Raw genomic sequence first — 17046 nt, 5'->3', positions numbered from 1 at the left:
GTTAGTGTGCATGGAACTGTTCCTGTGGCTGGCAGCTTTTGTACTGACAAGCTAGAACTGGGCATATTCTCAGTGGCCCCTTCAGGGTTAGCGCTATATACATTATCCATTCATATTTTTTTTCTGAAAAGCAGCCAGCAAAAGTACCTGAACCTCTCCTTGTATTCTCTTCTTGTAATCCCTTGAACAGCGAGACTAAAACTGGGTCTTGACCAAAGAAGGAAGAAAATTGATGATCTCACCAGTGTAGTGATGATCATGCAACTATATTGTAATATCAGCAGGCTGAGAGTGGGCTCGGTGACCAAGCGCTATGTCTTAGGTGTAGTGGAGAAAAGTCCGGTCACTGACCTGGCTATGTTATGTGGCTGTGTGGATCCCAAGACTGGTGGGAACAAAATGACAAACCTTTTGCAGGTAGGTTTGGCACTAGACGACGTGGATGACCTGGATTTGAGCTTTAACTCTTTAAGGTGATAGAATCTATGTAACTGACATGCAGATTTATTGGAAAGTACAAAAGGTATGAACAGTTATCAGTTTTAATTGCTATCTATTTTGACTGACTTGTATGCATTTCCGCATTTGGAATGTTACATTAATATTTGTGGCCTTAATAAAGCCTATAATACAGCAATGAATGTAGGGAAGGGAACAAACAGGGGCTTATTTATAAAACCTGGAACTAAGAAAACCTGAGCATGATGAGATCTGAAAGATGATTGGCTTGCATGGGCAACTACTCCTTTTTCTAGTTCTCTATGGTGTATGCAGCCTGAAGTTAATGTTGGGGAGGTTAGAACCCTGTCAGGTTCTCATTGCTGTGGTCCTGCACTGACGACTTTCTTCCAGGTTCAGCCGAACATGGGTTCAGACTGAACTCAAGCTAAAGTCTAGTTTTACCTGCTTCTTAATTTATCCTAAATAAAAAAAAGTTTTGCATTTAGATACACTAAATATTTTTGCACCAAAACATCTACATCTAAAACAAATGCACCAATATTAAGACAATGAGAACGTGTCACTCAGGAAAAAACACTCAACTGTTGCTTACAAGGGGTTGTAGGTTCCCTCTATCCTTCAAAAGTGGCGACCGCTATGGGAAAGAATATAAAAATATTCCAACAGTAATAATATTGGCTGACCAGAAATTGATCTTCACATGTGTGGGTGGAACCAATATAATAAATGCATCTACATCTAGCTTTGGGAAGTAAAAAGATTCAAAACAAAACAATTATATACATTTTTATGCTAAACCCTTCAATCATGTGTAATTATTTACAAAAACACAAACTGTGGCTAATATATGAGCTATTTTTGGAGATAACCTGGGAAAATTTACAAGAGAATGAAATACAGAACTGTATAATTAAAATGTGAAAATTAACGATTCAGCATTGTGAAACAAATGCTAAAAAAAAGAAAGACATTTTCTTAGGATTAACTGGAGGCATTAACTCACCTTTCTTTTCTTGGTTTTCTCTTTTCATCTACATAGGGCAACTATGAAAAATAATAACCATGCATTATTTTATAAAAATTATAATCTTATCAGAAAAATGTTTTCATGCTTAGCACATAAAGGAAAGCCATTAGCAGCAACCAGTTGCTTGGGAGAAACATTTGGAACAAATCACAGCAAAGTGACAGTGTCGGTTTAATCACTTGCCCTCTGACCAGGCCATTTTTTGCGATACAGCATTGCGTTAATTTAACTGACAATAGTGCGGTCGTGCGACACTGTACCCAAATATGTTTTTTGCGTTTTTTCTCCCACAAATAGAGCTTTCTTTTGGTGTTATTTGATCACCTCTGTGGTTTTTATTTTTTGCACTATAAACAAAAAAAGATCAACGATTTTGAAATCTCTCCCACAAATAGAGCTTTCTTTTGGTGTTATTTGATCACCTCTGCGGTTTTTATTTTTTGCACTATAAACAAAAAAAGATCAACAATTTTGAAAAAATAAAAAATAAAAAATATATTTGTTTTACTTTCTGCTATAAAACTTTCCCAATAAAAATATAAAAAAATCAAATGTATACATTAATTTAGGCCAATATGTATTCTGCTACATATTTTTGGTAAAACAATTCCCAATAAGTGTATATTGATTGGTTATAGTGTCTACAACCTATGGGATATCTTTTTAATAATTTTTTTACAATTACTAGTTTTAATTATTTTTTTACTAGTAATTGAGACGATCAGCGACTTATAGCAGGACTGCAATATTGTGGATGACAAATTGGACACTTTTTGGGTACCAGTAACACTAATACAGTGTCAATGTTCTAATGACACTGACTGGGAAGGGGATAACATCAGGGGCAATTAAGTTATTTCAAAGGTTCAGGTGCCCCTTCTTTTATATCTGTAGCACCCTGCTCCTGATGAGCAGAAGATATTGCTTTTTCAAATTTAATTATCTGAAGCTGTAGTTTGGCTCAGAATAATTTCTCTAAAAGTTCTGGTTTCTGTACCAGTCCAGTTGGGTTGCACTGATTCCCACCTGACCGTAGGTGTCGCTGTCACCATCAGTGGGTGTGGAACAGCAGCAGGCTGGAAGCATTGAATATTGCCTCTTGCCCAGAAATGGTTCAGTGGGTGTGGCTTCCCTGCTGTGCATTCTGGGAGAGGGTATTTAAGGTACCGACGCCATTTTTCTGGGTTTGTTTTCTGAGGTCCATGATCCCAACCCCAGGGCCCTCTTGGCCTGGGGTCTGTGTCGCATGGTCTTGTGCCTCGGAGCTGGTTGGCCCGAGGCTTCGCAGCTGAGATTGTAGACCCAGGAATGTCTTGGGGCCTGCTGATCCAGGGGTGGTCCTGTGCTGTCTCGCCTGTGGGGAGAAGCCAAGGAAATCTGAAGGATCCAGGGGAGGACTTTTCCAGTGGAGGACCGAGCGCAAGGCTGGTGTCTCTGGAGGAGCCTGGAAACTCAGTTTGAGGACGCATCACGGATCAATATCCTTACAGTATCGCCGGGTCGGCTGAAAGAATCTGGTACTGTATAGTAGTTCTTCCTAAAAACTCTCAAGAATCTCTATGTTCGGTTAACAAGTCTGTGGCAGAGACTTTGTTGCGCATCTACTTTCAAGAATCACTAAGTTTAATTAACAAGTCTATGGCAGAGACTTTGTTTGGCATATCATCGGCTGCTAGGTCAAGTGAGAGGGGTCTATCTGGTGACTGCTGGATCCAGTCTGTGGAGCTGTTTGTCCTCTGGATCTGACTGATACCTCTAACCCGCAATTACTAGGTGCCTGAACTCCCCTTATCCTCTAACCCTCTATTGAAGGACTGTGTCTTGTGTCTTTCTTTGGTGTTACCCCTAAATAAATCTTCAAAAAGGACCACGTGTCTGATATATCTTCATTTGGGTTACTTTCCACGGGACCCCCCAAGGAGGAAGAGGCGAGCAGAAGAGGTAACGGTAAGCCTGAATAAAACCAGCAGCTCCTTCGGGGGTTAGTGCTACATATCTCTCATGGATTTTGGTTATGAAACATCCTGTTCCTAATTTCCAAATTCACCGAATTCCAAATTCACTCTTCACCTAAATCAATCTTATTGCTGGATGGCTGAAACATTTGCAAACTACCTAGCTATAACTTCCCTGTGCCCTTTTTGTTTTTCAATCATGTTTTATACCTTCCAGCAGAGTTAGTTTGATGCACACAAATGTGTTCATATGTCACAATGATCAATTCAAAAGTATCATCCATTTAAACAATAAAAAACAACGCTGGTCACAACATTTTCTTTAGACATGATGATAGTTATGTTTTCAGGCATTATACCAAAAAGCTGCCCTTGGCAGCCTTGGGTGTAATTCCCCAAAAAATTAAAAAGACATCTGTCTCTACTGTGTGTCACTGGTACCTTTAAAACTGGACTCAGGGTAAAAGTACAAATAGGAAGAAAAGATACATATATGGAAGCTGTTTTACCTGCCAAAGGATTATTATTCCTGCCACTCCTGACAAGGAGTTGTGTAACCAAGATTGCTAATACCTTTAAACAAGGTGAGAATTTCATCTTAGCAAGATCTGAGAAGACACGATACACACTTTCCTTATTTTTTTATTTTTATTTTTTTTAGTTGTTCTGTGCTGGTATGGGAACTGAATTAACATTGATGCAACATTTTCATTTTTATCCTTGATGTGCAGGAATAGCTAAGATTATGGTGGGTGGAGTACATCACATATGAGCATGAATACTTGATGGCAGTTGAGAAAATATGTAGCTTTTCAGTGCTGATTTAGGGAACACAATGCATAGGAATGCTCCTTTAGCTAAAAAAATTATTCACCTTTGTACTTCCACGTAGTGATGATCCAGATAGCATCCAAAAATGGGCCTTTCTGTATCATCTTAGGTTAAAGTGTTACTAAACTGACAACAGTAAAATCAGTCTGTATATGCAGTAAAGCATGCTTGCTATACTCACTGAGGAACCTAAGGGTTAATCCTCCACATTGTGTAAAAAAGGTGCTTTATCTTATGCACAGATACTCCAATAAGACAGAGCATTTGGAGTCAGGCTGCACATGCTCAGTTTGGTGTGTATTGCTAGAGAGGTTTTTTTTTTGCTTGGGAGAGTGCATGTGATCAACACAGGGCCAATCAGCATTGTCCAGACATGTCCAGACAGAGGGCCAAGAGCCCTGCAGCCTCATAAGACAGCTCAGTGCAGTCTGAAAACTCCTCCTACAAGCTTCCCCAGGAACTGATAGAAATCACAAGACTGCTTTATACTGCTTATGAGAAAAGGTATTTAACTGTTTATATTTGTGAAAATAATTGAATTTCTGTTATGTAATAGTGTATTATACTGCTCTCCATCCAGTAGGGAGAAGCATTGTAAATATGTTCACTTGTTATTGTTCTTGTAGAGCTATGTATCTTTAGCATCTATGGTTCCTGTATGCTGTGTTGGATATAAGTAAAAGAAGTCCTGTTGAATGTCTGTCCATGTCGATGGTTCAAATACATTTTAAAATATACATAACTGGCGATGATGATGGGATTCCAATGAATGGACACGGCAGAAACACATGAAATCAGTCGAGTGAAGGATCGGAACTTGTACTCATAAATATCTCCAGCATGGCTTCTCTGGGACACATGGAGGAATTTTATGTGGCTAATCCATCCTTATGGGACTCTTATGTTGACAGGTTAGAGTTTTTTCCTGGAAGCTAATAAGGTGGCTGCTGCTGTCTAGAAAAGAGATGTGCTGCTGAGTGTTATTGGATCTAAGACTTATGTCACCCACTGCATCTGAAACAGTGAGGCCAAAAACTGTGTGGGAGCATTGCAGCATATATTGCAGAACCACACAAGCAATCCGAAAATTGCAATTTTGGTGCCAGTTTAGAATCCTTGGTAAGGCTAATGTGAGGAGTAAAAGATGAAGCACTACAGAGGAGGCTTATAGCCAAACAGAACTTAACTTGTATTACTGCACAAGAGGAAGCACTTGCATATGAGGCTGCATACCTACAGTTAAAAGAAATTAAATCTTCCTCCACCACACACTGGTGTCGTGGTTCCATTTACAGAGATGTGTTACAGCTGCGGCAGGAAACACAGGCGTAATACATGTAATTTTAAAAAATGCAGTTTGTCACATGTGCAAACGTAGAGGTCACATACAGGCAGTATGTCAGACCTAAGATTAATCTACATGTAAATATGAATACAATACCGATACAATACAGATCTTCCATGCAAAATGGAAGTAGATTCAGGGTGTGCATAGTTACAGTATTGAAGCCAAATGCTGATGTTAGAATTTGTGCTGACTATAAATGTACAATCAACAAAGCACTGTAGGAACATCCCAAACAAATTCTAGCTGTACATGATTCTGACTACATTAGCAAAAGGAAAGGTATTTGTCAAACTGTATATGGCACAAGCCTATGCACAATTACCTGTGGATAATGACGCTGTGGATGCACAAACAATAATAACACACAAAGGAGCTTTCCGAGCAAAACGTTTGCAGTTTGGAGTTTCCACTGCTCTTGGTATATTCTATAAATTAATAGAGGACCTCTTATCTGGACTTCCAGGTATAGTACCTTATTTTGATGATGTTCTTATTGGAGCGGGTTGCATTCAGTCTTTGGCTTCACAACTACAACTTATTCTGAAATATTTTCTTGATGCTGGTCTCAAACTTAAAAAAGAAAAACGTGGATTTCCTAGGAGACAGAATGGATGAACACGTAATCCATCCAACTGATTCTAAGCTGGAAGCCACCCATAAAGCTCCAGTCCCAACAAACAAGAGCTGCAAGCTTTCCTAGGGTTGCTTAATTTGTACCATTCTTTTCTGCCTGACAAAGCCACTATTACTGAACCCCTGCATTGTTTACTAGATAAAGATGTTGCATGGAAGTGGACTGATATTCATTCTACAGCTTTCATTGCTGCAAAAAAAGTTATCTTCTGACAGTGTACTTGCACACTGATTTTAAAAAAAACACTCACTCTTACCTGTGATGCTTCTCCATATGGCATTGGAGCGATCTTGAGTCATGTTTTGGAAACTGGTGTTGAGGCTCCTATTGCATTCTATTCAAGGACCTTGTCTATGACAGATAGGAATTATGCTCACATTGACAAGGAGGCTTTAGCTATTGCATCCGGGGAAAAAAGTTTCATGACTATTTGTATGGGTGGAGGTTTATCATTGTAACAGACCATAAGCCTTTGCTGGGGTTGTTCACCAGAAGTACTCCCACTCCTCAAATTATTTTGCCACAAATGCTCAGATGATCACTCATGCTGAATGCCTATGACTGTGATTTTGAATATCGTCCTGGCAAGAATATCAGTCATGCTGATTGTTTGCACCGGTTGCCTTTGTTTTCTCCTGATTTCCCTGTCCCTCATGTGACTGAGGTTCTCATGTTCTTATCCATGTTCTCATCCATTCCAAAGCCTTTGTTACATGCTAGAGACATTGCTGCCCTGGCTGCTAAAGATCTCTTGCTAGCCAATGTGCTCAATTGGGTGTGGAGGGGATTGCCCAAATCAAAATTTTAAGAGAAGTTCAAACCATTTTTAGTGTACCAACATGAGCTGTTTGCCTATAAATGTTGTCTATTATGGGAAAACAGAATGGGAATTCCAAAGGTGGGACAAGCTCAAGAACTGCATGCTCTCCATGAAGGACATCCTGGAATAGTCTGCAGGAAAGCATTGGCCAGAAGTTATGTTTAGTGGCCTAAAATGGCTGACGTTATTGAGAAGTGAGTAAAGAACTGTTTACCATGTCAATCCACCCATCACGCTCCACCTAAAGCTGCAGTCCATCCCTGGGAAGTGACTAGGTCACTTTGGTCACAGTTACATAGATTTTATAGAGTTATATAGATTTTGCAGGGCCTTTTCAAGGACAGATTTTTTTTTAGTTGTCAATTCCTTCTCAAAATGGAGGTTGTTTCAGTTACATTCCCCACCGCAGCCACGGTCATAAGAGTTTTAAGGAGGCTGCTTGCTACACATGGGTTGCCAGATACAATCGTGTCTGATAATAGAATGCAATTTACCTCCTCAGAATTCAAAACCTTTATGGCAAGCAATCTTATTCGACATGTTACGATTGCACCTTTCATCAAATGGTCAAGCTGAATGTATGTAACATTACATGTAATGTAATGTATTCAGACTACCAAAGACCCATTGAAGAGAATTGTTCAAGGAGATTGGAATCAGAGACTTGCAAATGTCCTTCTGCAACAACATGTGACACCATGCTCAAGCAGTGGTTGTAGCCCAGCAGAGCTCCTAATGAACCATCGTTTGAAAACATGTTTGGATCGTTTACATCCTCCTCTGACATTGGAGTTACAAGAAAAGCAAGAACTGTATTTTAAAAGGATGCAATGTTTCTGTGAGAGTGTTTGAGCCTGGCAGTGCTGTCTATGTCAGAAACTATGCTGCTGGGCTTCGTGGATACCGGCAAAGGTACTTGTGGCTACAGAACCTTTTTCATACAAAGTACAAATTACTGATGGTAGAATATTACGAAGGCATATTGATCAGATCCAAGTAAGAAGTGGTGAAATTGTACCTGCTGCAGATTCTAGTAGTACTAGGATTCCAGTGATGCCAGATCATGGTGAACCATTGGTTGATACAGGTGCTATTCCTCCAGGAAATGTTATTGCAGACCCAGTTTCTCCCAGTCCCTCTGACACAGCACCCAAACCGAATTATAATAACATGATTTATTAAATATTATAGTAAAAAGTCTTTTGGGCAGAATCTCTATTTTAGGAGACTACAGCAGTGCCATTTTGCACTTAATGTATATTTTTTGATATTGTTCCTAATTAGTCAATTGTAGTGTCATGCATGCATTGACTTTTTACTATAATATTTAATAAATTATGTTATCATAATTTGGGTTTTGTGCCTATATTCAGTTGCCCTCAAAGTCCCAATCCTCTTTGGGAGACCTATTTTTACATATCTATGTAAGGGATGATGGCAACCTACTAGTCCACATTTGGTGAAACGTTCTCTTTTTGAGTTATCTGACACAGTACAAGAAGAAGAATTGCATCTGAGGGTCTCAGGGAACTGTCTCAAACAGTGGTCCTTAGGCATCCAAGGAGAAATATTCACCCTCTCAGTTATCTCAAAAACTTTGATGTCTAGGGGGAAGGAGTGTTATGTATTAGTGTGTTATACTGGCCTCTATCCAGTAGGGGGAAGCATTGTAAATATGTTCACTTGTTATTGTTCTTGTAGAGCTATGTATCTTTAGCATCTATGGTTCCTGTATGCTGTTTGGATATAAGTAAAAGAAGTCCTGTCGAATGTCTGTCCGCGTCGATGGTTCAAATACATTTTAAAATATACAAAAATGTCCATGTTTTGTGTACTGTGGGAGACCAAGTAACACTTTAAGATTTTATGTCTTTTAAAAGCACTTTGTGAAAAGTGAAGTGGTAATAACGTCTACAAATACAAGTTAGAGAATAGATGCATTTATTTAAGAGCGACAATATAAGGACAAACATAATGGCTATTATAAGTAGAAGGAAAGGGGTAATCTTCTAATAACAGCTCATACAATCTCAGAAGTATTGGTTTGTCTAGACATATTCAGTATTTATGGAAACAGGAGGCAGATTTTGTTCAAGAGTGCCCAGAATGATAAATGGTCATATGGCAGCTCAATCAACCATTATTGAACTGCTACTATAATTAAATCTTTAAAATCATAATGTCAGAGTTAAAGGGTTTATCTATAAAAAGACAGACTGAATAATTTCTTTTTTTTTCATGGGTAAATTTGATTCTGACAATTTTGTCTAGCTATAAAGCTGCTTTAGTTCTTCCAATCAATTTCAGAAAGTTTCTACAAAGGTAATAGTAATTACCTAAAATCTAATTTAAATTTCACCTATCTGTAAACACTTTGCATTCTTTTTCTCTTAAAATCTTTATAAAATTTATATATCTCCCTCGTCGTTGACCTACCTTGCAAAAGTATTCACCCCCTTGGCATTTTTCATGTTTTGTTGCCTCACAACCAGGAATTAACATGGATTGTTTGACTATTTGCATAATTTAATTTACAGAACAGGCCCACAACTTCCAAGATGTTTTTTTTTTTTTTATTATTGTGAAACAAACAAAAAATAGGACAAAATAACAGAAAAAGTCAATGTGCATATCTATTCACCCCCCTAAAGTCAATACTCTGTAGAGCCACCTTTTGCGGCTATCACAGCTCCATGTCGCTTTGGATAAGTCTCTATGAGCTTGTCACATCTTACCATTGGGATTTTTGCCCATTCCTCCTTGCAAAACTGCTCCAGCTCCTTCAAGTTGGTTTGCGATTGTGAACAGCAATCTTTCAAGTCTGACCACGGATTTTCTATTGGATTGAGGTCTGGGCTTTGACTAGGCCATTCCAACACATTTATATGTTTCCCCTTAAAACACTCAAGTGTTTCTTTAGCAGGGTGTTTGGGGTCATTGTCCTGCTGGAAGGTGAGCCTCCGTCCTAGCCGCAAAGCACACACAGAGTGATACAGGTTTTGCTCAATAATATCCCTGCATTCAGCACCATGCATCTTTCCCTCAACTCTGACCAGTTTCCCAGTCCTGACTGCTGAAAAACATCCCTACATCATGATGCTGCCACCACCATGTTTCACTTTGGGGATGGTGTTATTTGGGTGATGTGATTTGTTGGGTTTGCCACAGACATTGCGTTTTCTTTGACGGCTAAAAAGTTCAATTTTAGTCTCATCAGACCAGAGCACCTTCCTTCATACATTTTGGGATTCTCCCATATGCCTTTTCGCAAACTCAGAACATGTCATTTTGTTTTTTGCTGAAAGTAATGGCTTTCTTCTGGCCACTCTGCCATAATGCCCAACTCTATGGAGCATACGGTTTATTGTCGTCCTATGTACAGATACTTCAGGCTCTTCTGTGGAACTCTGCAGCTCCTCCAGGCTTACCTTAGGTGTCTGTGCTGCCTCTCTGATTAATGCCCTCCTTGCTCAGTCCGTGAGTTTTGGTGTGTGGCCGTCTCTTGGCAGGTTTGCTGTTGTACCATGTTCTTTCCATTTGGTTATGATAAATTTGATGGTGCTCCTAGGGATCATCAAAGATTTTGATTTTTTTAATAGTGTAACCCTGACTTGTACTTCTCAACAACATTGTCCCTTACTTGTTTGGAGAGTTCTTTGGTCTTCATGGCAGTGTCTGTTTAGTGGTGCCTCTTGCTTAGGTGTTGCAGCCTCTGGGGCCTTTCAAAAAGGTGTGTATCTATAATGACAGATCATGTGACACATAGATTGCACACAGGTGGACATCATTTCACTAATTATGTGACTTCTGGGGGGGCGTGGCCATGCATGGCATTAAATAGGATGTGCAGCAACTAGCTCCGCCGAGAATCTGACACTATCATCCTGATAGCACCGACTCGGCACAAAGGGCATTGAATGTCGCTACTCTCCTACTATCCCCAGCTGGGGATATTTTCAGACCCACTATGTCCAGACATGGACTGGCTCCACAAGTGTCTCCGGACACCCCCGGTCATGATGACGGCCTGCACAGCAAAAGAGACAGCTCAGCACCTCTTTGGTAGGAATCTGGCCCAAATAGAACCTCCATCACTCCTGATACCTGACCCGGATGAGGTGCTTTTGGAGGAAGATATGGGATCCCTGGATGGGATTCCTCCACAGCTGGCAACTGCTCCGGCCTCCACAACTGTGAGTACCTTGCCTCATGATATCAATATTCCATATCACAGCAACATAGCACTGATCCTGAACCCACACTGAGGGATATCCTCGCTGCAGTTACATCTTGCAGCTCATCTATTGCAGTACTGACAGGGGAAGTGAAGGGTGTGAAAGCGGAGATCTCTCTCATAAGGAATGATATTCAGAAACTGCGGGAGCGTACATCTGCCCTAGAAGGTCAATTGAGTACCCTAGAAGACGAATGGCAACCCCTTCAGAGAAATGTCAGACATGTAAGCTCTGTGGCCTCCCCTAATGCGGCCTGCTTGGAGGACATGGGGAACCGCCTGCTCATAAACAATGTGCAGACAGTGGGCATTTCTGAAAGAGCAGAAGGCAAAAATGTGGTGGCCTTCATTGAGGCCCGGCTAACAGACACCTTTGGCAATGGACATTCTCTTCCATGTTTGCAGTGGGAAAAGCCCACTGTGTCCCCTCACGACCACCACAATAGGGGGCCCCACCGTGTCCCTTCATAAGGTGGACAACACCAAGGTGTCATTATTTTCAGATTTCTCAATGGAGGTGCAGCGACAGAGATCCAAATTCATTGATATCAAGAAACGGCACTGTACCTTTACATGAGCTATCCTACTTTCAGTTCATTATGATTGCTGATGTTAGACTCATCTACTTTATAAGCTGTTCAGTGTGTCCACTACCCCTCCCTGTCAATTCCTCCACTGACTTCCACTCACCCACCAAATACAATTCAAAATATCACCAACCTACAAAGACATATACAACTCTGCTGCAGCTACATCACCAACCTCATCTCCAAATACCAACCAGTTTTCTCATGACCTCCAGCTCTATATCTCAATTGTCTCCTTCTCCCATGCTCATTTACTGGATATCTCCAGAGCCTCACCTATCCCCTGGAATTCCTTACCCTAATCTGTGGGGTTTATTTACTAAAGCTGGAGAGTGCAAAATCAGGCTCACCACTGCACAGAAACCAATCAGCTTCCAAGTTGTATTGCCAAAGCTTAATTGAACAAGCAGAGGTTAGAAGCCGATTGGTTTCTATCCAGAAGTGAGCCTGATTTTTGCACTCTCCAGCTTTAGTAAATAAAACCCTGTCTTACTATCTCTTATTCTTCTACTTTTCAGGGAGTCCTATCCTGTTTTCACTTAATAAACTGTACTTTTAGTTTATAACCAAGGTTCGTGGTGCAAGGGGTAAGCATTAGCCCCACGTTCTTAAAATAAGCATGTACTACTACTACTACTACTGCTAAATCCCTTAGTCAGGATGGTACCTTTGCGGTGCCAAATATATGTTTTAGACTATATACTAAAATATTACAATTGTACTTTATTACAAAGGTGGTGGCTGTGTTCTCAATGCATTCGCTGTCTGCTTTCTCAGGACAAGAAGGCAATCTAGTTCATAACATGTAGCATGTAAATAAACCATGAAATAATTACATACAACATGTGCAGACACGTGTCATAATTAGTTTGAAAGACCTGCATAAAGAATAAAATCAAATTGTTGAGAACAAAGCCACTGTTTTGTATATTATTTATGAAGTGGATTTTTAGTGGATTTTTAGAATGGTACATAGTTCCAGATGTCTCTAGGCTGGCTTCACACTTTCACGCTGTTTCAGCTATCTATTCCTATTCACATTTTGGGTATCCTACACTCCTAAACAAGTTACTGGAACTGATTACTGTCAGAGGTTTGTTGGTAGGCTGTAGGATCCAGATACAAAGCAGGTAGCCAGAGGACAGGTTAGAGGATCTAGATCTTTCCATGGCTCCTTTGGGGGAACTTACTACATCATTTACTTAGAATGGCACTCCAACACACAAGTGCATTTGCTGACACTGCACTCGTCCTGCAGCGCTCCACAGAACACATGTCATCTGTTATGGTGTGCGGCATTACAAACATGGCACTGGGATGTTTTATACTCTGTTGTGATGTATTGGCCATCCATTGAAAATGAAAATGAATGTTATTGCAAATAGAGTAAAACACATCAATAGATTAGGAAATTATGAAAAGGCCCTTAAAGGATTTGTTCACCTTCACACTTATTGTCAAGTGAGCCCGCAGCAAAAGACAAAAAGAATAGGCGCAGGGCGGGCATGACTGGGTTAACAGTGGAAGAATGGAAAAGCAAGAGGAGGGGCTTAGGTGCCGAGGGGGACGGGCTGGGGCAGAGCTAATTTATACTCCCGGTGCATCATAGGAGTTTAACAGAAGGTCAGGGTAAAAAGTTCATCCAGCATGGCATCAGTGGAGCTGCTCATGGCGCGGCTGAGGAAACAGGCGGCGGAGCGGGGGGATGGATGGCTGCAGGACACCTTAGAGGGTTTATTGCGGATGCCTGCAGAGGAGCTCGGCGGGGAGGTGAGGAGCGGCACTAGGACACGCCGCTCGCGGCCGCCCGAACGTTTTTCTCCGGCCCGTGAGGGGGGGCAGGGCGGGTGGCGGGCGGCGGTTCTGCGGCGCGGGCAACAGCGCCCCCGGCCAAGCGGCAAGCAGCGGACTTCAACGGCTCCCCTATCACTGATCTCAGGATGGCTGGGGTGGCCACGCGGGGGAGGCGAGGTGCAGAGGCAATGGCGGCCATCCACAGAAGGAGGGGTGAGTCGCAGAGCGCGGGCCCCGCCCCCCGGACGGATTCCAGAGCGATGGTGGAGGGTGTCAGCAGGAAGAGAGCTGGGGTCCCTGGGCTTGTTGCTGCAGCGGCAGGGGATGCTCCACAGATGGCCAGAGGACGGATGGGACCAGCAGAGACCAGAGCGGAGGCAGCCAGGTCCGAGGCATCATGCGCCAGATCTGGCAAAGCTGTCCACAAGTCAGTGGGGGGGCACGCAGCGCGCAGGAAGAGTCGCATGACCGCGGCTGCAGCGGCATCCAGGTCCGAGCTACCTGGAGGGCTGTCGTCTTCGGAGGATGAGGAGTTGGAGCTGCGGGACGAGGATGAATCGGCGGGGGTGGACGAGCCGGCCCCCGCTTCCAGGAGGAGATCGGTGCTGGAGAACAGACATTCGGCTGATGGGGCGTCACCTGTGCAGCCTGGTAAGTCCCCTATACATGTATCTGTTGCGTGTGATTCGGGTGCTACAGGGGGTGGGGGACGTGTGTGTGGGGAGGCTGGGGGTGATGGTACAGCGGGGCTTGGGGGTGACTCTGCGGGTTTGCTGGGGTTTTTGGCGGGGATTAAGGATTTGGTAACAAGGTTTGAGCAGGGTGCGAGGGCTGTGGCTGGGCCGGTGGCTGCGTGGGTTCCGGAGTCCGTGGGGGCAGTCGGGACAGGCGCTACGGTGGCCCCGCCGGTTGCAGAACCTTTGCCTGGTGGGAGCGCGGCGACTGGGGTGGTGGGGGGCGGCGACGGCGCCCCCGGTTGGAGAGAAGGTTGCGATTGCGGCCGACAAACCCAGTCGGCAGGACATTACGAGGTTGGCGGACGCGGCCAGTTGTCAGGTCTACATTTGTTTTGAGGGGCCGTTAGGGGCTCATCTGAAACAGGAGGTGCGGGAGAAGTTGTGGAAGGGTGAGTATGTGGAGATATTCTCCCTTCTGCCGCTGGAGAAGTTCAACCTGGATAGGGTGAAGCCGGACGACTCCAAGAAGGAGGATGAAGAAAAGCGTAGGTATAGGTTGATACCGCGAACGTTTTCCAATTGGCTACAGGCGTTCGCTATCATGGCGAGCGTCATAGGCGAAAAGCACCCCGAACATTGTTCGGCGCTTTTCTGTTATCAGGATGCCATAGGGGAGGCCTACCGGGTCTATGGTGGAACGGCTTGGCTTCGTTATGACGAACAGTTCAGGCAGCGGCGAGCCGTGCGACCGGCGCTTCGGTGGGACCACAAGGACATCAGCTTGTGGATGTGATTGATGACGACGGCGAGGGCCCCGGGGGCAGTTTTTTCAGGGGGGGGGGCGGCGGACCTTCGTCCCCAGGACAGTCGGCCGGAAATAAAAAAGGGGTGTGTTGGCAATACAATTCAGGGGTGTGTAAGTTTGGGAGCGGCTGCAGGTTCAAACACGAGTGTTCCGGATGCGACGGATCACACCTGGCGTCCAGATGCTTTAAACAAGGAAAAGGCCGCCCTGGAGAAGCTCACAACAAGAGGGAGGACCCCGGTGATGGTGGAAAGGATGCGGCCATTTCTCGGTAGGTATCCCGATAGGGCGGCGGCTCAGATTTTGGAATTGGGTTTTGCGCAAGGTTTTTGGATTCCATGTTCACTGGCAGTAGTTCCCCCGTTGGCACCCAATCTAAAGTCGGCGCTGCAACATCGGAAGGAAGTTGCCTTGGGTAGGATGAGTGGCCCCTTTTCAACCCCTCCTTGGCCAGACTTGGTGGTGTCTCCGCTGGGTGTGGTGCCCAAGAAAGAGCCTAATAAGTTTAGGCTCATACATCACCTATCCTTTCCTAAGGGCGGGTCGGTTAACGATGTGATCGACCAGGAGGCGTGCTCTGTGTCATATACGTCGTTTAATGCGGCGTTGCGCTGGGTGCGAAAGTACGGAAAGGGGGCGCTGATGGCCAAGGCGGATGTGGAATCGGCCTTTCGGTTATTGCCGGTTCATCCAGACAGTTTCCGTTTGTTGGGGTGCCATTGGGCTGACGGTTTCTACGTTGACCAATGCTTGCCAATGGGTTGTTCGATTTCGTGCGCGTTGTTCGAACAATTCAGTTCCTTTGTGGAATGGGTGGTGCGGGATGTGTCCGGGGTGAATTCAATCATTCACTACCTGGACGATTTTTTGTGTATAGGGCCGGCGGGTTCTAAGCTATGCGCGATTTTGTTGGCAACATTACAACATGTGGCGGGCAGGTTTGGCATTCCGCTGGCACCGGACAAGACGGAGGGACCTCGCTCGGTCATCACGTTCTTGGGCATTGTCCTTGATTCCGAGGCCATGGAATGCCGGTTGCCGGAAGGTAAGCTGGTGGACTTGCGAAGGGAGATCGCTGAGTTGTTGGGTGCGAAAAAAGTTCAGTTGCGGGTTTTGCAATCTGTGCTGGGCAAGCTCAATTTTGCTTGCCGTATTCTGCCGATGGGGCGAGTTTTTAGCCGTAGGTTGGCGGCTAGTACTGCGGGTGTTCGGTCTCCTACGCTTTTTGTGCGTTTGGTGCGGTCGCACAAGGAAGACTTGAAGGTGTGGAATACCTTCCTAGAGTCTTTCAATGGTAGAGCAATGTGGATGTCAGGTCCGGTCAGCAATTTTGACCTGGAGCTTTTCACAGATGCTGCAGGTGCTTCGGGTTTTGGTGCCTTTTTTCAGGGACGCTGGAGTGCTGGCCAGTGGCCTCCGTCTTGGGTGTCTGCGGGATACATCAAAAATTTGGTTTTACTGGAACTGTTCCCGGTGGTTCTGGCGGTGGAGCTGTGGGGTGCAATGTTTAAGGACCTGAAGGTACGTTTTCACGTAGACAACATGGGGGTGGTGCAGGCTCTCAACAGGAACTCAGCATCGTCACCACCGGTTGTGCGGTTGTTGCGACATTTGGTGTTGCGTTGTCTCCAAATGAATATTTTCCTTCATGCAGTGCACCTCCCGGGCGTGGAGAATGTGGTGGCGGATGCTCTTTCACGGTTCCAGTGGGAGAGATTTCGGGAGTTGGCGCCAGCTGCAGATCTGCATGGCGCGCCGTGTCCGGCAGGGTTGTGGGAGATAGCTGTGGGTGAGCCTCTGGGGGGGAGTTGAACGGTTTTTAGGGTTGGTGGCTGCAGGTATGCTGACCGGGGAAAATTTCCCCTTCCTTGG

The 17046-nt window shown here is 44.1% G+C and overlaps 1 protein-coding gene across 3 annotated transcripts in view; it reads right to left on the bottom strand.

The window, feature by feature from the left end:
• The window catches only part of MYO3A (myosin IIIA), a 312814-nt gene that overhangs the window by 11398 nt on the left and 284370 nt on the right, over positions 1-17046 (bottom strand). For all 3 annotated transcript variants that reach the window (XM_077490990.1, XM_077490992.1, XM_077490991.1), the window contains one exon: positions 1466-1506. In XM_077490990.1, the coding sequence (XP_077347116.1) occupies positions 1466-1506 (41 nt within the window). The remainder of the gene's footprint in view (positions 1-1465; positions 1507-17046) is intronic.

Source organism: Lithobates pipiens, unplaced genomic scaffold (genome assembly GCF_037356315.1).
Source record: "Lithobates pipiens isolate NorthernLeopardFrog02 unplaced genomic scaffold, aLitPip1_a1.2 Scaffold_19, whole genome shotgun sequence".
NCBI classification, from domain to species: domain Eukaryota; kingdom Metazoa; phylum Chordata; class Amphibia; order Anura; family Ranidae; genus Lithobates; species Lithobates pipiens.
This window is presented reverse-complemented; position numbering and strand designations above follow the sequence as displayed.